At 37.7% G+C, this 22,999-nt stretch overlaps 2 protein-coding genes across 2 annotated transcripts in view; one reads left to right on the top strand and one right to left on the bottom strand.

Moving 5' to 3' along the window:
* The window catches only part of Ccser1 (coiled-coil serine rich protein 1), a 671,676-nt gene that overhangs the window by 604,383 nt on the left and 44,294 nt on the right, over positions 1-22,999 (bottom strand). The window lies entirely within an intron of this gene.
* LOC125341616 (transcription initiation factor TFIID subunit 13) lies at positions 6,139-7,521 on the top strand. The gene has a single exon (XM_048333672.1). It carries the CDS (start codon positions 6,155-6,157, stop codon positions 6,527-6,529), a length of 375 nt encoding a protein of 124 aa, XP_048189629.1. The 5' UTR covers positions 6,139-6,154; the 3' UTR covers positions 6,530-7,521.

A 22,999-nucleotide genomic window follows, 5' to 3' on the forward strand; every position in this document is an offset into this window, starting at 1 on the left:
TACTGGTGAAAAACACCTTTGTTGTCATTCGTAACAGAGCTAACCCTCAGAAAAGTCATCAGGAGCTGGCATTAGAAAATTCGTGTTGCAGGCAAAGAAAGCTTAGTGAACTACTGATGGTTAGCTCTCCTCCTAGAGCTCAGGATGGAGCTCAGGTTAAGCTTGGGTCATGTGAGTGTAGTATTTATTTTGTACGGGCTTGTTTCTAAAGCCTCTAGAATTAACACTTACTCCTCAGTCTCTACAGCATTGCTGTTCTGCTCTTTTCATGGCAGATGGAGAGGAATCCCTCCATGTATCCTAAATACAGGCTTAGTAGCTTTTACTTTTATGTGGGAAGATTCTTACAAAAATATTTCACACCAAGACACATTTCTTGTTCTATAATCATTCCATTATTCATTTTGTACATAGGGATCCTAATGGCTTTTTCAGAATCACCTATTTTCCAAACTCACAATGAACACAAAAAGCATATGAATTTAGGCATTTGGCTCTCAATATTTGTGTTCCAGCAACATTCTTTGAAAAGGGAATTGCAAACAATGTATGTGTTGAATGTAATCAGGCTGAAATTTTTGTTACCACATATGAGCAATTCACACCCTCCCTCCTGTCACTTAAAGGGGTTCAACAAAGCAACATCTTGAGAGAAGATTGCAAATCTAAAGCAAATCACCAGAGCAATTATAGTATTTCCACCAAAGAATTTTCCCTTTAACATAATAATGAATAAACCACTTATAGTGAAAGTTTTCAATGTCCTAGATGCTAGAGAAAAAAATGTGCTTGCCAATGATCATTTGAAAGCAACAATAGACATAAATAACCAGAGTGATTTACCACCTACGGTTACTTTGCTACATAATAGAGCTGCTTTACTCAGGAATGATTAATTAGCATATATCTTTTTAAACACCACACTTGACATCTATACACACTTGAAATCTATACACCTGTGTACCTGTCTGCTAAATATACATAATTGTTGACAAGTTATTGACATGTGTTTAGGAAAGTAGAGAACTGTGAATATAAATGATAGCTTTTACAGTTCCGTGAAAGCAGTCACTAACTTTTTCTCACCTAAACTATAATAATGACCATACTAATGACTTAGAAGAAAATGACTGAGTAGTAAAACCCATTCAATGTATCTGCATATTCCTTCATGCTCCAAATTAATATTGCTCTTTAGCTCTTCCAAACTGTGTACTATATCTAGCTCAAACTATATGTGCAATTTTATCACTTGTTTTTTGTTTTGTTTGTGTAGGTCCTGGGACCTCAACTCAGGGACTGAGCAATGTCCTTGAGCATTTTTGCTCAAGGCTAGCACTCTAACACTTGAGCCATAGCTCAACTTCCACCCTTTTTTGGTGGTTGATTAGAAATAAGGGTTTCATGGATTTTTCTGCTGAAGATGGCTTTGAAAGAGGATCCTCAGATCTTAGCCTCCTGGGTTTCGTACAGGCATGAGCTACAGGTGCCCAAGCAAAATCAAATAGTTTCAATTACAACAAAGTCTATTACCACTTCATGAGATATTCCCACTGAGGATGTGTAAACACTTTAAAGTATTTGAGCATACATATAATGTGTGCATAAATAAATAGATAAATATGTCAATTATATATTAACATGGATAGATAGGTATGTGTGTCTCTCTCCTGAGTGACATGGGTGATGTGATTGAAAGACACAATAAAAGAAGTCTAGGCATGTTCTCAGGTATAATAAAACAATCAATCAGGATAGACACATGTAATGGACTAAGATCCGGGCACGTGTAAACAGCTGACACTTTGAGGCTCTTATAATTGTTAGCTATGCCCCAAGATTAGCTACAAACAGCATCTGATTATAAGGCAACAGTACCACTTATGAATGAATTGCTTCCCAGCTCTGAACACAGCCTTCAAGAAATACACACCTGTGGCAATGGATGGCATTCATTCATGGATTTCTTAAGGCAATGACTGGAATTCCTCTATGCAATACCTTTACAATAATCTTTCCCAGTGCAGGATGCCCAAGGGACTCTGAGGGGAAAAGAGCCCCTCCTTTGCTCTCTGGCAACATTGGGTTTGAACACATTTAATGGAGTTCTGTCACTAGCTACAACAAATTGCCAAGTTCCTTGCCAGTCTTGAAACACCTGGTGATGACCTTTCTGTGCCCTGTCTACATGGAGATGCTCACAAGTGCCAGAATTCCTTCAGATGGCTGTGTGTTATCCACCACACCTCCCACTTAACCTAGAAATCCCACAAGCCTCTGCAGCTTTTAAGTGGCCATAAAGGGTGTGCAGGTGTTTTGTGCTGCACAATCACAGGTTTCATTGCTCAAATCCACGTAATCTTTTGTTCACTAGCATACCCAGTGACAAGGCACTATCCCCAGGTGGTGTTCTGCTCTCTAGTGAGCTTCTCTAGAAGGTCTGAATGTAATTTGATATATTCCCTCAGGTCTAGGTACCACTTACATTTTCCTCTATCTTAACAGCTACTGTTTTGTCATGGTATCATAACACTGATATTAAACCCAGTTTTCTAATCTACTGTGTGATTTCCATCTTCAGAGCAAATAACTGGTAGACAACTGTACCAAAAACCTGGAATCACAGCAGTCTGTTTGCAATTCCTGTGAAAGCATGATGTGCTAACAATAAAAATGCCATCTTCACTGATTTATTTAAAACATTACACATAATAATATGAAGTAACTGAGTTAGTGTGAATATTAGCAAGGGGAATAGTTTGTATTTCAAAGATGTTATAGCATGTCTTTTTTAAACTAGCTGAAGGAAAGGAACAGGAACTGTTAGATAGATAGGGATAGAAGATAACTAGCATAATATGTGAATGTGACAGACAGCACATGGACTATCGCGGCTCTTCTTCTTCCCATAATCCCCTGGGTTTCCATTTAACCAATAAAATGAACATACACAGGCCATCAAGCAATCAGCATGAAGCTCAGGAGCAGAGGTATGGGAGAAACGCTCATTCTGCAATAACCAGCCTCCAAGAGGACTCAATTGGACTCCAAGGTCTGGGGTGCCAATCCACAGAGGGTCTGTGTTGCTGTCTTCCTATCACTTCCAAACAAACTTACTCTGTCTGAATTCAACAGTTTTTCTAATTTTTAATTCTTTCATCACCAGAGAAGCAAATCTGAGCCCGTAGGTGGCAGCATAAGGTACTCATGATTCTATGTCAATGATGGATGTTTGTAGTGCCATACATATCTCAGCATCACTGAAGTGATGGATAGCTCTTGCTGTAGCCTTTAAAAGTGCTATTATTTATAAAGGTGCAAGGCCGTAGTTTCCTAATTAATGACCAACGTGTGCTTTTTATTAGGGGAAACAATGCCCCAAATAGGTTTTCTGTTGAATGTTCTGAATCTACAGGAAATCTATCAATATAATGAGTATAAAGGACCGTTTTGAAAAGCTCCTCATTCTTCAAAAAGCTTTATCACAATCAAAACAAAATCTCAACATAAATTTCTTTGAGTATTAGAGGCACAAGCTTCTCTAGAAGTCATGAATAGCCACTGCAGGAAAAGCCATATCTAGCCATCCAAACATGACAGCTCTGTTTTACCTCCAGGACAGTATCATGTGGCAAAAATAGAAAAATAGTCTGCGATTAAGAACAAAATCAGTAACAAGACCTGTGTGCTCAGCACAGTATTTCCTAGGAAGTGTCTGGGATTGCATTATTTTCCTGTTGGCAAAGCTTATTTCTCTCACCTGACCCTCCCACTGCATCCCATTTCTGCAATGCCAAACAGAGCTTTCCCTGCCTAAGAACTTTCTGCAATCTAAAGGAAACATGTTGTAAAGACTCCAAATCAGCCATCCGACAGAAGCAATGATTAATGGACCCCCAGACTACTTGATCACCCGCATGCCATCATGGAGTTTATAGTAGAATATCACTACAGCCTTGTCACCTCATTATCTAAGAAAAACAATTGGAGTCATATATAGCACAGGGCTTCAAAAGAAATAGTTGACTTCTTGAGCTACAGTAATTATTTTTTTTTTTACGAACAATTTATTTTGACAGCATTTTCCTTTTCTTATCAGCACTCTGGAATAACAGGATTCTCATTACCAGTACTTTGGCTAGAAAAACTGTTTATCCTGTCTATATCACTTAAAAACACACCATCACTTTAAGAAACACTCCAGGGAGGAAGAGACACCACTCAGATTAAGGAAACTGTTGAATATTAACTAGCAGTGCTCAGCAATAGCTGAACAACTTGACCTTGGAAAACACCTTATACTAAACTTTTTCCCAAGGAAACTACCAGGGTAGTTTTAGAACCCTAGAAGGAATCTCTTACTGCAGTAGCAATGAAGTCACCATAATTAATGGGTCGTCATTATTTTCAAGGCAAAGTTCCCTCTTCACAGGTTAATAATAATAACTTCAAACATTTTTAAAAAATCACTATTCTGTGGTAGAAATCAGTCTAGAATGGGCACACGACTTTAGGTAGCTATAAACCTTCCATTTATTGAGAGTTCTTACAGATGTCATAGTCTTAAGTTCTTATTTCAAAATTATTGTGCTGTTGTCTTTATATTTTCCAGGAAATCATGAACCAAATTTTTCTGTAGTATGTACAATGAAGATTAGAGTAGATATTTTAAGTATTACAAGGATTTATTTCAGTATAATAGGTCTAAACTAGGGAGAAATGGAAAAGGGGGAGAAGGACCCCTTAAAATGGATTCAAATTTTTTAGTTATTAACATTTTCTTGAGTAAGCTACTAAGAAATAAGTCTACTGAAACAGGAACTCCCAATTCACCTACTTTCAAATCTCATCTTCCTGGACAGGTTAAGAGAAAAAAAAATACTCTAAGCTGAACACAAACATTTCTCATACATACTGTTAAAATGAAATGGAACTATAAAGCACAGATAATGGACTGGATGTTAAATGCTCATAAAACTAATATTCATCTTTGCTATTTGTCATCCTACAACTTTAAAAGCTATTCCCCTGCAGTTTTAACTGCATAACAAGAGCCCTGGCATGTTCATGCAAAGGTAGGAGGTGAAGATTCACATTAAATACTCAGACAACTGAACTTTATTCTTCTATGACTGTTCCCTCGCCCTAGTTTTATCTATAGATATTAAAGCACAGTGGTGATTTTTGTGTGCTTCTTAAACACCTTGTGCTAACACATTTTTTAAGAACAAAAGAAATCACAAGACCTAGGAAAAAATAAGGAAAGAACTAAGAAAAAGTAAATTAAACATAAACTTAAAAGTGAGTTAAAATAAAAATTTTAAGTAAATTAATAATAAAAATGAATATAATATATACACATGGCCACATGCACACACACAGACCACATGTAATATTTTAGGATACGTTTATACAAAATTTTAATTCCATATTTATATCTCTTAAAAATTATATTCGTGGCTGGGAATATGGCCTAGTGGTAGAGTGATTGCCTTGTATACACGAAGTCCTGGGTTCAATTCCTTAGCATGTCATATATAGAAAAAGCCAGAGGAGGCCTGTGGCTCAAGCAGTAGAGTGCTAGCCTTGAGCAAAAAGAAGCCAGGGACAGTGCTCAGGCCCTGAGTTCAAGCCCCAGGACTGGTCAAAAAAAAAAACACAAAAACATATATATATATATATATATATTCCACATCTTACTGATATGAGTCCTGGATGAAAAACACTCTACAAAATTTTTTGACAAATCAAGATAGTAAATCCTATGTACAAAAATGCATTTGCTGATCCTTATATTTTTAATTTTAAAGAGCCTACAAAACTTTCTATTGCTATTACTGTAGAGAGGGGTAGAAATAGGAACTTTGCTGGTACTCACAGAGGAAAATTGATTGCATTATCCTTAAAGGAAAGAAACTTGTCCATGAAACCCCACTGCCTTAGTATGCCACTTTTTTCTTACCAGTCTACAGGGAAACAATAAAAAGAGCAGAACAAAAGAAAAGAAAAATACATTTCTGGCATAAGTCTTAAGAGTTCTTCCTCCCAGTATATGGCTGAATTAAAAAATTCAAGCATGTTTTTGCTTTTACTTATGATGATAAAGAATTCAATAATAAAACATTCCGAGTGGGGCGCTCGGCGGGCTCCGGGAATGGCCGAGGAGGAGGAAGACCCCACCTTTGAGGAGGAAAATGAAGAAATTGGAGGAGGTGCAGAAGGTGGACAGGGTAAAAGAAAGAGGCTTTTTTCAAAAGAATTACGTTGTATGATGTATGGATTTGGGGATGACCAGAATCCTTATACTGAATCAGTGGACATTCTTGAAGACCTTGTCATAGAGTTCATCACTGAAATGACTCACAAAGCAATGTCAATCGGAAGACAAGGTCGAGTGCAAGTTGAAGATATTGTCTTCTTGATTCGAAAAGATCCAAGAAAATTTGCTAGAGTTAAAGACTTACTTACTATGAATGAAGAATTGAAACGAGCTAGAAAAGCATTTGATGAAGCAAACTATGGATCTTGACACTTTTGAAATTTCACTATCTTCTGTGGAAACCATACATAATGACTGTGTATTTTCTTCAGGGTTATCCTGATATCTAAGCATGTAAGTGAAAGATTGAGAAAGTCTTTATTTTCATGTCCTTAATTTTAGAGTTACACTTAAGCCTTTAATTTCCTGCCTCTATATGAATGTACTTTAATTCTTTATTGGCTTTTAATGACTATATGTATCTTAAAGTGTTGTAAATCATGCTGTATTTATGTGTTAGGTAGATTTGGGCCACTGTAAGCTATAACTGTAGCTTTTAATATGTGAAATGGAGATGTCCTTTCTTGACTCTTAAGCTGAGACAGTGTTTCATGTGTTCTGAAATTTTTAGACAACAGTGGCATGAGGTTATTAAAAATAGTGAATTGGTTTGTGTTTCTTTTAAGGAGATGACATGGGAAAACAACTCATGGGGAAGGATGTTTATCTGTCTTAAGATAATTTGTTTTAATATTCTTTTGTAAAGATAACAAGGTTTTTTTTAAGTTTCACATCATGCTTCTGTGTTTAAATTTTAAAACCTTATTGAACTTATAACATACTATTAAATTTTGGGAGATCTCATTTTCCCAGATCAGAATAAAGCATCTAAAAATAAATGGTTTCAGCAGTAAGAATGGCAGGGCTTAAAAAGTTGATGGCAGGGTAGGAATTGGGGTAAAGTTTTATTAGCATATCTGTAAGTACATGTTTGATGTGGAAATGTCTTCTTGATTAGAACCACATGTAGCTACAAACCACTTTTGTAGTTCAGATTATACAAGCTTTTTGATTACAGCTTATTGCATTAAGTTATTGTACTTAGCTTAAAATAAGGATTAAAATTGCATTTAGAGATCACTGAATGTTATTTTTTGTGAAACAACTTTTTGGTGGCAATTGTAAACTATCTTAAAATCAGTAATTTGAGAAATTTTACTTTTTTCTATTGATGTAAGGAATAAAGTTTGAAAAATTAAACTGAAAAAAAAAAAAAAATAATAAAACATTCCTTCCCTCCAGTGAAAAAACTCCTATTTTGCATGTCGTACATGAGTAGAAATTCATACAAGTTCGGGCCACTTTTTTACTTTCCAGGTTTGACACAACATTGCCCTCCCTGTGAGGAAGGGCCGGGAGTACAAGTTAAAAAGAACCCACCTTACCATCAAAATCACCTTGTCCCTGTATGCCTTTTGATAGCAGGCCCATGAATTATTGATAAGGCTTCAAAGCAAGGTTTGACTTTTTGAGCTCTTTTAATTACTCCATGCAAAAACCACACTGTACACCCCAGTTAGACTTCAGTTGCTCACATCTTTGATGATTAGTAAGATTCCATTCTTGCACAGATACCTGTAAATGTGTGCTACATACACGACTAGGAAACGGAAGTGCTTTCTCATGATTCCTTTAGAAGTAAAACATCCCTTGAGGTGAGGAGTCCACAAGAAGACTAAACCAAGGACGTTCATTCTAGGGTTCCAAGTGTTTTCCAGAGCTTGCCGAGCATTGCACTAGAGAGCAAAGAGCCCTTGGGGGAAAAAAAAAGAAGTCTCACGGGTAGGAGAGGAAAGGAGAATTGAGATACACGTATCTGGTTCAAGGCCAGTTGTCCCGGATGCCACAGGATGATAAACCAGTCCCAGGTGGTCTTCCAATTAAGGTTCCATGGACTTGAGCCTGCGTCCTAGGGCTAAGGGTCTGTAGGTAATGAGGAAATGAAATCTGCCAGCAGCTGTTTCTCTACAGCATCGCCAAGGGACCCTGGGCGCCCAGGGCTTCAGTTGCATTGGCACCGGCGGCACTGGCAGCAGCACTAATGACCACAGTCGTGCCGTCGGTGATAACACCGAAGCTGGCAGCAGCAAGAGGTCCCTGCGCTCCTGCACATCAGCACCCTGCCCTGGAAGCATCCACAATGGCCTCACAATGATCAGGGTGGCCTATACCACGCACGTCTCCCATAGCTGGGCTAAACAGCAGACCTAACCGTCAAATATTTGCAATCGTTTTACCTGAGCTAAAGCAGTACTGGTCATATGATTTAACCTCTCAAAAGCCTCCAATGTACTGTATGTGAAACAAATTAGAATAGTTCTTGCCTAATATGTTTCTTTGAGTTAATGAGGTAATTTACATAAGGAACTTAGCATAATGTCAAGCAGATATCAGAGGCTCCATAGTGATCATCTTTAAATGATAGAAAAATAAATTCAAAAAATACCCCTCTGTGTGCCTAGGAGTCTATATCCTGCTATCAGCTCTTCTACAATAAACCCAAGGACTCCAACAGTCATTTTAAAAGAATGAAAAGGGTGAGAGTATGCTTTACAACTGGCGTTTTATTACATAACCTTTAAATCCTTGCCAACTTCTGATAAGAATACTGGTATCTATCCCACAAAGCAAGAAGAATAGAAATGTGATGATGACGATGATGATGATGATGATGATGATGATGATGATGATGATGATGTCCCCTAACAAAATGCAAGCCCTACAGGACTCTTGTAATATGGCAACCTGCAGCTGCCTTTTCTCTGATTCCAAAGAATGCTAGTGTGCTGACTGTGAACTTGATTGATTATAGGAGTTCTCTACGTGGCTAGATATAATGTCATACTGTAAGGTGTGACTGATTTGACGAATATCAACCTTTCTCTTACTAATGATTTTTTTTTCTGAGTAGTTTATTGGGGATAAGAGTCTCACAGCCTTTCCTGTCTGGGCTGGCTTGAAACCTTGATCCTCAGATCTCAGTCTCCTGAGGATTATAGGAGTGAGCCACCAGCACCTAGCTGTATATCTTTTTGAATAATAAATTTTTAAAGTCCTTAGTTAGAAATTAGATAACATATTTGGTACAGGGGATTAAAACTTGAACATTATCTTTTTGGGGAACACAATTCAGTCGACCAGATCTACTACATAGCATATTTTCAACATGTAATAACTTTTCTTATTCATTACTAGCATGATTATAAAAGAATTTCTTTTTCTTTCTTTTCTTATCACAATGTAGAGACCCTCATTCAACATCAAATTAAATAGGGACAATAGGAAGGTCAAAGAGCACATTGATACCTCCTAAGAACTGTCTTTCGGTAGTCACTTAAGGACGCATTAATCTATTAATTTAAGAGTGGAAAATAAAGGGTATGTAGAAGTAAAGGAGTTTTTAAGTTGTAAGTATAAGAAATACTGTTATGTATATTAAAAGAAAGCAAAACAGGGCTGGGGATATAGCCTAGTGGCAAGAGTGCCTGCCTCGGATACACGAGACCCTAGGTTCGATTCCCCAGCACCACATATACAGAAAACGGCCAGAAGCGGCGCTGTGGCTCAAGTGGCACAGTGCTAGCCTTGAGCGGGAAGAAGCCAGAGACAATGCTCAGGCCCTGAGTCCAAGGCCCAGGACTGGCCAAAAAAAAAAAAAAAGAAAGAAAGAAAGCAAAACAGACGTAACAGTTTTTTTGTTTTGTTTTGTTTTTTTGTTTTTTTGGGGGCCAGTCCTGGGGCTTGGACTCAGGGCCTGAGCACTGTCCCTGGCTTCTTCCCGCTCAAGGCTAGCACTCTGCCACTTGAGCCACAGCGCCACTTCTGGCCATTTTCTGTATATGTGTTGCTGGGGAATCGAACCTAGGGCCTGGTGTATACGAGGCAAGCACTCTTGCCACTAGGCCATATCCCCAGCCCCAAGACGTAACAGTTTTAATAGAACTGGAATGGAATCTATTTACAAAGTAGGATACAAAAAGATTGAGCTTTATTTTACATTGAATGTTTTAATACGAAGTTTGATGAGGCACAGTATGATTTTTTTTAAAGTACTTCCTAAAAGGTAGTAAGAGACATGTCAGGCACTAATGACCTATAATCCTAGCTACTCAGGAGGCTGAGATCTGAGGATCGTGATTCAAAGCCAGCCCAGGCAGGAAAGTCTATGAGACTTAGTTCTAATTAACCACCAGAAAACTGGAAGTGGTGCTGTAGCTCAGGTGGTAGAGTGCTAGCCTTGAGATGAGGAGTGCAGGGACAGTGCCCAGGCCGAGAGTTCAAGACATGATTGACAAATAAAAAATGATAAGAGAAGTGGGGATGTAGTTCATGGGTAGAGCACTTGACTAGGATTTGCAGAGCTGTGGGCTCCATCCCCAGCACTGGGAGAGAAGAGGTATGGCTCTAATAAACACTTTCCTAAGCAACATCCCAAGCTCATAAACCTCCATCTCTCAATATGTATTGTTAAGAATGTTAATACAGCTCCTGGACCAGGACACAATAACAGACACTATCTATCTTGATTATGCTATCAGACTATAATTATCAGCAACATTAATTCTGTTTTATTTCCTCCTCAAAGGGCAAAGAAACCTTTGAAGTTACTTAAAAGAAACACTAGCATTTGGGCCTGCAACCGAAGTTACTTCTTTAAAGTAGGTCATATTCAATACAGTATAGTTTTTTGGTTTTTGGTTTTTTTAATGTTATCATTTCTTCTCAATTCAAAAACATTTTACTAGCTGGGCATGCCAGTGGATCACACCTGTAATCCTAGCCATTTAGGAGGCTAAGATCTGAGGATCACAGTTTGAAGCCAGCCTGGGAAAGAAAGTCTGTGAGACTCTTACCTTCAATGAAAACTACTTGGAGAAAGCCAAAAGTGACTCCATGTCTCAAGTGATAGAGCACTAGCCACGAGCACAGAGAGGCTCTGGGACAGAACCGAGGCCCTGAGTTCAAGCCCCACTAGGGGCAAAGAAATCCTACACACACACACACACACACACACACACACACACACACACACACACACCATTTCATTAAAATCACTGCATTAGTACTTCATTTCTTTCTGTAAAAGTCCTAAAGGCTCATAAGGAAGGCTGGAGGCCATGTAAATTTCTAGGTTTGGGGACTGTAAATCCACCACTTCTCTACATTCTGTAGAACAACCAGTGCATATTACCTGCCAACGTTCAACATCCACCTCTTCATGCATGATATAAACCGACACAGAGTTTTTGTGATCCACATCACGCACGTCCTGTGCTCCTCTGTAGCATTTTTCCACTATGTAATTCATTTTCAGTCTCCACTAACACAAATTATGAAGTTGCTTCCATATATTCTAAAACATGAAGTTCTTCTTTATCTGAATAGCTAATAACAGAGGTCACATGGTCTTTTATCATCCCCTTCCTTAATCTGAGAACCCCAAATGAAAAGAGTCCCTATTGTTTAAGACACATAAGAAGTCAGCTATAAAGGTTGGATACTGTACTGTTCAATTTATAGAGCCAGTTTCAAACTGCACAGTTGTAGGAAGGGAAAGCATGTGTGAGTGCATGGCATTAGAGCTGATAGGAACAGAAGGAAAGTGGGTGTAGCCATGTAAGAACAGGCGGAGCCCTTGTGGGGATGGAACTGTAGGTACACAAACCCACATAAGTAAGAGGCTGAGAAGAACTAAATGCACACAAGGCATATAAAAACAGCTGGTCAAAACGGAATGTGTTTTGTAGGCTATAGCCATAGAAATATCACAGATGCAATGCTGTACTATACTTCATAAGATGTGAGCTCTGAGGAAAATGGGAGAGAGTTCCTGAAATCCTTGCATTTGATCATTCTGTAATAGATAAACCTACAATTAGCTCAATAAAAAATTAAAATCAACATGGAGAGCAGGTTTCCCCAAGAACCCCAATCTGAAATAAAACACAGTCAAGGACGCATGAATAAAGAATAAAGTGAAAACAAGGAGACGAGAATTTAAAGACAACATAATGTAGGGAGTACTGAGGAACAAAAAGCATTTTAAAATTTAAGTAAGGGGGAAAAATCAATATAAATAAAATAGCCTTGTGTTAGCGTATGATCGGTTCCCATGTTCTAATTCCCATAAGTCTCACTTGGAAACAATATGCTGAGCCCAATTTTCAAAGCAGCTCCGAAACCAAGCCAAGTCTAAACTTGCCTTTAAAAACAGAAGCAATGCTATTAAAATGATTCATCCTCTGAAGTATGAAAAGAACTCCTATTAACACCAATAGAAAATGTTTAAATGTGGCGGCATGAATTATGAGGGGACGGGGAAGGAAGAAAAATTAATTACAAGAGTACAAAAGAATGCAGTAGATCAAAGGATATTTTGAATTCTAAGACTCTTATTTAGATTTTCCTTTTAATATGCTAATGTCAAGAGATCTATCTTAGGGAAAGAAAGTCTGAGGAGCAGACCCATTGTTTGTATCTTTATTCAATCATAGACATTACCCCCTAAACCTGAGCCTTTATAAAGTATATATTTATACATATATATGAAAGAAGTATATATATATATGAGATACATGTCATACATATGTGTGATGTTTATATGATATGTAAGATTACATGCTATAACTATATTATAAAAATGTTATATAACATATTATAAATATGCATTCTAAATATTATGTAACATATCATGTTATATATTTATAATAAGTAATCTTATTAACCTGACCACCAGCCATAACAAAATAAGTACTCAGTCATTCAACACTGCCTCATAATTCTCCCATTAATACAACCATATACCCTAGCTTATTTGAGACACTCCTACTCTACACACATTGCTCAAGCACTATTACTAACAGCATAATTCCTCCCTCCCCACCTGTTTGTGTGGACCATTGTATAGTCATCTTATCTGTCAGGGATATGGGTTGTATTTTCCCTGTAGCCCTGTCAAGTTGAAACGATGTGATCACTATTATTCAAGCTTGGTATTTACTCATTTGAAGGAAAGCTATTCAATGAACAAAATCAGATGAAGAAGACAGCAGAATGTCCAATTCACTTTGAAATAAAATGAACTCATAATAAATCAAACTTGTTAAAATGTGCCATAAATTTTTAGCACCGGCATCTATCTACCCTGGACTTAAACCAAGGGACATAAAATAATGAAAGAGGTGATGTGCATTCAAGCTCGTGTGGATGGAGAAATCTTCCTGAAAAATGGAGAAAGTTTTCTTGAAAGCAAAACTCAAGATAATGATTTTATATGTAAGGTTGATACATGCTATGTTAAGTATATTTTGGGGGTCTAGGATATAGATCAGTGTCAAAGCACTTACTTGCCTATAGCAACAGTACTGAAAAAGAAAAAGACAAAAAACTATATGTTTTAACCATAAGAAACTTATTAAATACACATGTGTCCTGTTTTAGTTTCTACCATGACACATGGAGCTATGGCAGAAAATGTGATAGTATATAAATATACTGGTAAGAGCTAGAGATCTTTGATGTAAGGAATTTCACAAAGCCATTATTAACTTTTCCCTGTTAATTCGCAAATATTTCTTGTGACCTTCTCCACCCCAGAAATCATCCTTATACCCCAAGTTCCTTTGTTCTATTAACTTTAAATTTTCATTCTGTTGATTTGGTATGCATGCACTGCTCATGGGAGCAAAAGAGTTCACTACAGAAGAGATTATAATAATTCACATCTGAGGGTACAAATTTATGAAGACTGGAAGAATAACTCCTCATAGGAGTGAAGATGTGATCATAATTTCAAAACATACATGCAACTTATATTGTAATGATAAAAGTTTTAGAATTCCAGGCCTAGTGAACATGAGGCCCTGCCTGAGTTTAAACCCCAGTGCTGCAATAATAATAATAATAATGATGATGAGAGAAGGCATTTGGTGGGCCATAGACCCTGTTTGCCTATTATAATTAGCTATCTAATACATTGCCCACTATGAAAATACCTGTTACAGATCTTAGTATATGGCAAGTATGTGGTAAAACTTTTTTTTTAATGTGTCATAGTATTACATTATAGTGGAAAAGATATCCATTCTACCTAACTATGTTAGCTTTGAATGCATTGCAAAAATTACATAACACTCACACACTTAAGGGATTGTGTCCATATTTTGTGTCATTCTCCCTCACCGCCCCCCCACCCCCGGCATTTCTACAATTATCTTTTCTTAAACCACTACTGACCATTTTACACTAACATTATACAAAGCTTTGAGAGTTTGTGCATTGTATTATCTATCCTGTCATCCTCAGACTATTAATTATTTCAGTGAAAAATTGATATCATAGCTTGCTATTGTCAAAATAGTAAGTCCTTGCTTATTACGTGGCATAGGATTGTTTCCTATAGGTTGTTTTGACGCTTTATATTAAGTTCACTATTAATTTCTGTTTGCATGAATTTAACTTTAAAAATGAAAACCCTAAAAGTTCCAAATTATATTATGATTAATTTGACCAAATAATGAAATGAGCATGCTTACAGGCATTGATGTTTCTATACTAAACAGAGAAAAGAATGAGAGAAAAATAAAGAGAACAGACAATATGAATGTGTTTTTCTTTATATCTGTGGTGCAAAATGTATCCAAATTGCTTCTGATCCCTGCCATTTCTCTTGGACAATACACGCAACTGATATCATAAGGACCAGCTCTAGCTGCTTCTTGCAGATAGTCTCGGCAAATTGTCAGTAGCCTGGTAAATTAAAGTGATTCATCAATGTCCTTGCTGTCACAAATGCACAAGATTGGCGAGCAGAAATGGATACAAAGTGAAGAAAATGTGCCAGACGCAATAAATGTTTATAGGTGTTATTTTTTTCTATCCAGAATATACACTACATAGATGAAAGTCTATTAAATTTAATTTGTTTTGTTATTTTATCAGAAGTCATTTTTATTAAAATAACTCTGAGAATGATAGTTAAAGATACTGAAAAGGATGTAGCACATTTAATATCCTTAATAGTTATCTGTATATCTTCTCTCCCCTTCCCTCAAAAAATCAAAAGGAAAATAGGAAATATGTGCATGTACAGCAGAGTCAACCAGAAGCCTCCTCCCACTCCTGTCTCCATAACATGTTTGGAAAATCCCAAACATAAGACTTTCCCGTGGCATTGTCCTCTTTCCCACCAACCCCAAGCATCAATCCGTACAAAATATACATTTTTTTCCTCCTAAATAATTCACTTTTTCCGCTCATTCCCATGTCTACATCTGTAATTCATGGTCCAACCACTCTTACCTAGATTAGTCTAATCATGTCCAGCTTGTCTCTGCCTGTGTCCAACTCCCATTTCTTGCACTGAGGTCTGTATAAACCTCTGGAATTACCACCCTCACTCTTCTAACAGCAAATATCTTCTAACAGCAAATCTTCTAACAGCAAATAATGAATGACTCCTTGACTCTGGGCCCGATTCCTAACCCTACAAAGAGTATGAAGTGTCTTAATGAGAGCTAGTCTCTCCACACTGTGACCCTTCTGCAAACTGTGTTCAGTCAGCTTATAGTCCAGGCCCATACTAATCTTTATTTTCTTATTCAGAACCTTCAAGCATTCTTTTCTTTTCTTACTTTCTTTGCATATTTTCCACCTCTATTTTGGAGCATTGCCTTATTATTATGCATAATAAACTACCCATCAAAGCACAACAACCTTGCAATATTACCTATCACTTCACTTTTTCATATAGCTACTTGTATAGAGCTACTTAAAGCCAGCATGTTTCCTTGTACATTTGCTTTTTATCATTTTTAATAAGTTTGCTATTGTAATTTTTATTTCTTATGTTGATTTTTCCTTTTTTTCTTTCTTCTCTTTCTTCTTTTCTTTTTCTTTTTGCTCAAGGATAGTAGTGCTCTACCACTTTGAGCCATAACCCCCACCTCTGGTTTTTGAGTGGTTAATTAGAGATAAGATCCTCATGAGGACTTTTCTGCCTAGAATTGGCTTCCAACTGCAATCCTCAGATCTCAGCCTCCTGAGTAGCTAGGATTACAGGCCTGACCCAACAGCACCCAGCTTTACAAATCACTTCTACTTAACAAAAGAAATCTCTTACAAATGATAACTTCAGGTGGAATTCTGAAGCACATCACAGAAATATAGCAAACTCTGACTGTTGTGGTTTTGTAGTGGGGGGGGGAACCCTCAAAAGTACTTCCCTTGTCTTTCAAAAACACTAAACATTTCACTGAAGTAATGGAAACTCATGAACTCAAACTGTAGGTAGAAATCCTTTGATCCTTTCCTGTGCTGTACATGAAAATGTATGCAGAGAAAATATAAAACCCACACCTGGCTGCTAAAGAAGTAATTCTCAAAATTAATGAAGAAATTAATCACTCAGGAGTGCAAAGGAATCTAAATTTAAATAGCTTCTTCTGATTCAGTATATTCAGGGATAAGCCTTCAATTCCAGAGTGCAGAATGATACCAACATTTCTGATTCGAGGACCGCTAACTACATATGTAAGTAGCGTGAGTATTTCTTAGGAGAAATGTTTCTGTTCCCTTTATGCCAATGTTTCATGGCAAGTTTTTCACTGAGCACCAGTGACTCCTGTCTGTAACACTAGCTACTTGGGAGGCAGAGATTGGGAGGAACGCCCTTTGAGGCTAGCTTGGGCACAAAAAGCTCACAAGACCTCTTCTCAAATGGATGTGGTGACATGCCTGTCATCCTAGCCACATGTGGGCTGACCTCAAGAGGATTGCAATTCCACGGCAATGCAGCAGAAAAGTCCACCAGCCACTATCTCAATAGAAGAAGCTCAATGTGGCAGTACAATCTATGTGAAAGCCTAAAATAAGAATGTGTTCTTATTGTGGAACCCAAAGTTTGAAAGTAGCACAGAAATGGCAAGATTTCCCGTTAGCCTAGGCCTAAGCTATATTTTCTGTTGTACCTTTGCCAGAAAGTTCTACCCTCAGAAAATTACTGGGAACTGTCTGACCTATGACGGAAGTCAATACACTCATCTCCATTTAGCTCTTAGGGCTCTGTGTCTCTTTCTTCTGTCAAACACAGCAAGGAGGGGTGTAGAATTTCAAGATGTTCTAACCACCTAAACTGACCCAGAGCATGTCTTTAAATTCAGTAGTCAGGGCAGTCTGATATTCTTTAAGTGTACCTTCGCTACCTAAGTAGACAGGACACTGGTTTAACAATAATGGGCATGAGCAAGTACTGCTGGATATTTCTGTTCAGTAGGGATTCACTGTGTTTCTTTCCTAAAGGCATGTCTACTTATGATTATGTGTGGGCAATTAATAGTTTACTCACTCATCAAAACCAGCTACAATGGCAAGGGGAGAGAGCAGGTTGGTTGTTTTCTTATAAACTAGTAAGTGAATGCCATCTCCACCCTCCCAGACAATATACTTAAGAAATATATACATGGGTGACAAAAACTTTCATTTACTATATGTTCACTCAGAGAAAAGAAACATTAACAAACTCTTTTTTGAAGCTGGCTTTGTAAACAGGGGCGATGATATAATCTTGAATTGTGGGTCATAAAGCTTCACTGGCTCAGTATTATACTTGATCGATTTCTAGGCAATGGGAGACACGCGTAGATGTTTCATATAACTTTAAAGAATGTAGTCGTTTTTAAATAAACTATTTCTTTTACATGTTTCCATTCATCCAAAAACAACATAAAAAGAAAAATATAGCACGCAAAGCATTAATTCAGAGTGTGTTTCTTTAGAATTAATGAGCCTATTAAAGATAGAAAATCTTATCTATCTTTCTTGAGAAAGTATCCAGCTACTTACAATTGTTATTATTGTTCATTTTTATTGGGACTGTCCTCCCATCTCTGCCTCACAGGTAGCTAGGATTATGGGAGTGTCTAGTTTTAATGATTTTTTTTCTTTCAAAGCATAATTTTGTCCTGGGTAGAGCCAAAGCCTCCCACTTGCTAAGAAAGAGCTTTACCACTTCAGCCACATCCCCAGTGCTTTAGTTACTTTGCTTTAGTTACTTGTGGGTCTCACACTTAGTACCTGAAGCTGGCCTTGAACTACAAACCCTCTTATCTAAGCCTTTTACTCGAGGCAATTACAGTGTGTACCACCATACCCAGCTTGTTTACTGAGATGGGCAGCTCAGAAACATTGGCCTGGAAATGCAGTCCTCTCAGTATCTGCCTTTCCAACAAGCCGGGACTACAAATGTGAGCTACCATGCCAGATCTAGTTTTAAAGCTCCTAATGGATTTTATCTTGTGTGACTACAGCCAAGTAACATGTCATTCCCCAAAGCGTCCCAGAACTCCAATGATCTCAATAGGAGTTAGAGAGAAAGCAGAGTCCAACAAAAAATAAGCCACAACAGAAGAGCAAATCAATCACTTCAATGTAACTTTTCCTAATAAAGCCAGAAAAGGAAAACGGAACAACAGCCAAGCACCTGGTTTACATTAAGTTATTTCAGGTTAAAGCAATAAAGTTCAGCAAGCCAATTAAAACGGCCCCTTATTTCCCAGAAGGCAAAAGACAATGGTCCATTATCAGTTTAGTGACATGGAACTTGTGCGTGGGTGACTCAATTTTGATTTGTCAGTCTGATTTGTTGGGGATCAATGAGAGAGCCTAGTCCCAAACAACTACCTGTCATAATTTCCTAACATCAATAACTAGAGCTTAATGTAAATGGTCAAATGTTTTCCAGAAATTATTCTGCTTTACACAATCACTACCTTACAACATCATACTATCATTTTGAATCTTCACTGTCTCTATTTAATTTCATTAGGGATTCTAGAATACAAATACAAACCTCAAAGAAGATATTAATTATAATCAATGCAAGATAAGGCATAAGCATGCATTTGAACTTCAAAATCAATGTAAGGAATAGCCTCTCATGCACCCCATCAATTTTTAAGCATTGATTCTTATTTTTTTCTGTAGGTTTCTCAGAATTAAGTTCTATGAAATAATCACTGATGCTTTTAGAATAATGTAAGCAGGAATAAAAATTGAGGCATATATCATTCATATACAGATTCAAGACCAGGGCAGAAAAAGGAAATGTCTGCTCAGTTTCCTTGTTACTAATGAAAGAACTTTCACCTACACAGCTGAGTCTTAGAACATTGAGGCGGTGGCAGAAAATCCAATCCCTTACTCTGTGGAAACTGAGGCAAAGAACAATAGCAAGAAACTGACCAAACCTGCTGTGATTTCTCTTAGAGACTGAAGTTAGGAGGAGGAATTACAACTGAACAAAAGTACTGCAAGCTGGACACTAGTGGCTCACACCTGTAATCCTAGCTGCTCAGGAGGCTGAGATCAGAGGATCTAGGTTCAAAGGCAGTCTGGGCAGGAAATTCAGTGCCTTTTATCTACAATTAAGCACTACAAAGCTGGGAGCAGAGCTACAGCTCAAGTTGTAAAGCACTAGCCTTGAGTACAAACACTTATCGACAGTGCTTGGGCCCTGAGTTCAAGCCCCAGGACCAGCACATATACATTACACACACACACACACACACACACACACACACACACACACGAAAAAAAAAATACCTGTCATAAAATAGTGCAGACCTTAAGATAAATCCTTAATATGACTGACATTTTTAAGTACTACTACATCAAATAATTTTAAATTAAGAAATTAAACACTAATCAAACACGATGACTTTAGTTATACAGAAAAATTTCATTTGGAGTAGTTTTTGTGATTTAATCTGGAACCACATAAAGGCAAATTTGACTTTGAAGGGTGATACCATCACATAGGGAAAACGTGAGACCATACATTCCCCCATTCGCCAATGAAATTAGAGCTGCCTTACACCTTCACTTATGAGACCATGAATGTCCAGCATGGCCCTCTAGGTGACCGTGTTGCTTCATGGACCCTTCTGGTAGTCCAGCCACAGGCAATTCAGAAGAGGAAAGTAGCCAGTAAGTCTGGTATGATCAGGCTGCCATGGCTCTTCCTCCACCTGAGAGCTGGATGCTTCCGGAATCTGCCTGTCGGTCATCTGCCTGTCCATCTGTGCCCTTCCCTTCTGCTCAGTGCTATACTTCCGTTCCACTGAGAGCGCATGCTCCAAGGGCAAAGTTAATCCTCTGAAGAGTAGGAAGGCTGGGCTGGGAGTGTGCCCAGCAGGCTACCGGGACATCGAGGGGCTAATCCTTTCTATGTCAGCCCAGCTACCTTTTTAGGTGGGACATTTTTTTACAGTCTTCTTCTATAAGTGAAGATCTCTTTCAAAACAGAAGGACTAGAGGATTCTGGGCAAGTGGCCACTCTCCTAGGCCCCATTTCTTGTTCACAGCAAGCCTCTAAGCACCTGGAAGGGTAAACACAGAGCCCTGAGACTGACTTCAAGCCAATGTTGTTGCAAGCAAGCACAGACCTTAACAACAATATCTTAGAGCCTGGCATGGGTAGCTCACACCTGTAATTCTAGCCATTCATAGGAGAGCTGAGGATCTCTGTTCAAAGCCAGCCTGAGCAGATAAAACTGACACTTATCTCCAAATAACTATCAAAGAGCAGGAAGTGAAGGTGTGGCTCAAACTCCAGACTTGAAAAGTGAAAAGTCAAACAAAGCTGCAAGGCCCTGAATTCAAGCTCCAGTATAGACACCAAAAAAATAAAATAAAATAGAAAAACAAAAACCAATCTAGTACTATATCATTAAAAAAAAAACAACAACCTACAACTACATGATCAACAACGAACTATATAAAAGCCGTCACGTGATGAGCTATTACAATCTGGATTCACCTTAGAAATGTCTGTAAAAATCACAGCTGTTACCGCAGACACATTTCTGGAAAACACCTAGTGAATGTTAAGTAATTACATGTTAAAGAAAAACTAATGATGAAAAATGTGAGGTCTCCTCTAATGTTTTGAAAATCAGTGGCTAATCAGACACAGACTGCAGACATTCTTGGGCCTTTCAACTGAGGAATAGTTAATGAGGTACAAACACAGTGTACTGCCCATCATTTATCAATTTCTGTGAGTGATTAGAAATACATAAGCAGCTGTGGATCAGAAAATACATCTCTTTAGATGAAAAAAGATAGGTGGTAATTTCCATGAATAAATGAGTAAATGTCATCATCTAAGCAAATGTGACAGACTGTAATTAGAAAGATGTAATTAAAAAGTATTCCTATATTCTGGAAATAATGATAAAACACTTTTTTTAAATACATCTCATGTGATTGTAAAAATACAAGATGCAAGCCAGGCACTGGTGGCTCACATGTGTAATTCTAACCACTCAGGAGGCTGAGATCTGAGAATCACCATTTGAAGCCAGCCCAGGCCAGGTAATTCCAGGAGACTCTTTCTTTTATTTTTATTTCTTTTTATTTTTTTGGCCAGTCCTGGGGCTTGTACTCAGGGACTGGGCACTGTCCCTGAGCTTCTTTTTGCTCAAGGCTAGCTAGCATTCTGCCACTTGAGCCACAGCACCACTTCTGTTTTTTGTTTTTTTGTTTTCTGTTTATGTGATACTGAGGAATCAAATCTAGAGCTTCATGCATGCTAGGCAAGCACTCTACCACTAAGCCACATTCTCAGCCATAGTGAAACTCTTTCTTTCCAATTACTAAGTGAAAACTTAAAAGCAGAGCTGTGGCTCAAGTAGTAGAGTACAAACCTTGAGCAAATTAGCTCAGGGACAGCACCTAAGCCCAGAGTCTAAACTCTAGTATTGGCACACACCATACACACAGGCACACACGTGTGTGTTTTTGTGTTCATATTTATATATGCATGTGTGTGTTTATATTTACACATATGTATGTATGTTAGTTGTGCATTTTTTCCTCTTACAAATATAATAATCCAATTTTAGATGTTACATTTTCTATTACAAATGCACATTTAAGGGTTGTTTGTGGGTAGAAATCACAGGAAAATATAGATAAAAAGGTTCAAGTTACAATTCTTTCAAAGTCCATATTTGTAAACCTGAAGACTTATTGACTTCAGTTATCAAAAATGGGTTCCTTTCAAAAGATCAGGGCAATATCTCAGTATCTGTGTATCACACACTTTAAAAAATTATGAGACCCGTAAGTAGGTTAGTAAATCAATGAACAACTTGTCCTAAGTGAAGGATAAATCTTTGGAAATATGGATTTCAAATTGTACCAAAAGAGGATGCTTAGCACAAATATAGTCATAAGAAGTGGATAGATTTGAATAACTGAAAAGGTTGTTAAGCCTTTATGCCAGCAAAAGTATTTTCTGGCCGTGAGAGGCCTTGTGGATTGAAGGCTATGGGGGAAAAAAGTAAGAAAGAAAATTATTGATTCTTCATGACTTCTTCAAAGGAGCTCTGTTTGAATTGATGGGTTTGTATATTACCATCAAAAAGGTCTCTTACATGATTGATTTGAAATAGTTCTTTTGAAATTGAAAGGTCAATAAGCATCCTTTTTAGTGCTCACGGCAGATGGCAAATTGAAGTTTGCTGCAAAAGCTGAACCTTTCCACAGTTGAAATTCACCAAGATGAAGTGCTCCTGAAATATCATATTCAACCCACCTACGATCTCAACCTACAATCGCGAGGGTCAAAGCACATCGCACCACGCTATTGACATCCTTATAAGAATCTATTTTTATTCT

This window comes from Perognathus longimembris, chromosome 24 (assembly GCF_023159225.1).
Source record: "Perognathus longimembris pacificus isolate PPM17 chromosome 24, ASM2315922v1, whole genome shotgun sequence".
Classification (NCBI taxonomy): domain Eukaryota; kingdom Metazoa; phylum Chordata; class Mammalia; order Rodentia; family Heteromyidae; genus Perognathus; species Perognathus longimembris.

Coding starts and splice junctions, on each gene's coding strand:
- LOC125341616 (XM_048333672.1), top strand. CDS start 6,155: ATGGCCGAGGAGGAGGAAGACCCCACCTTTGAGGAGGAAAATGAAGAA.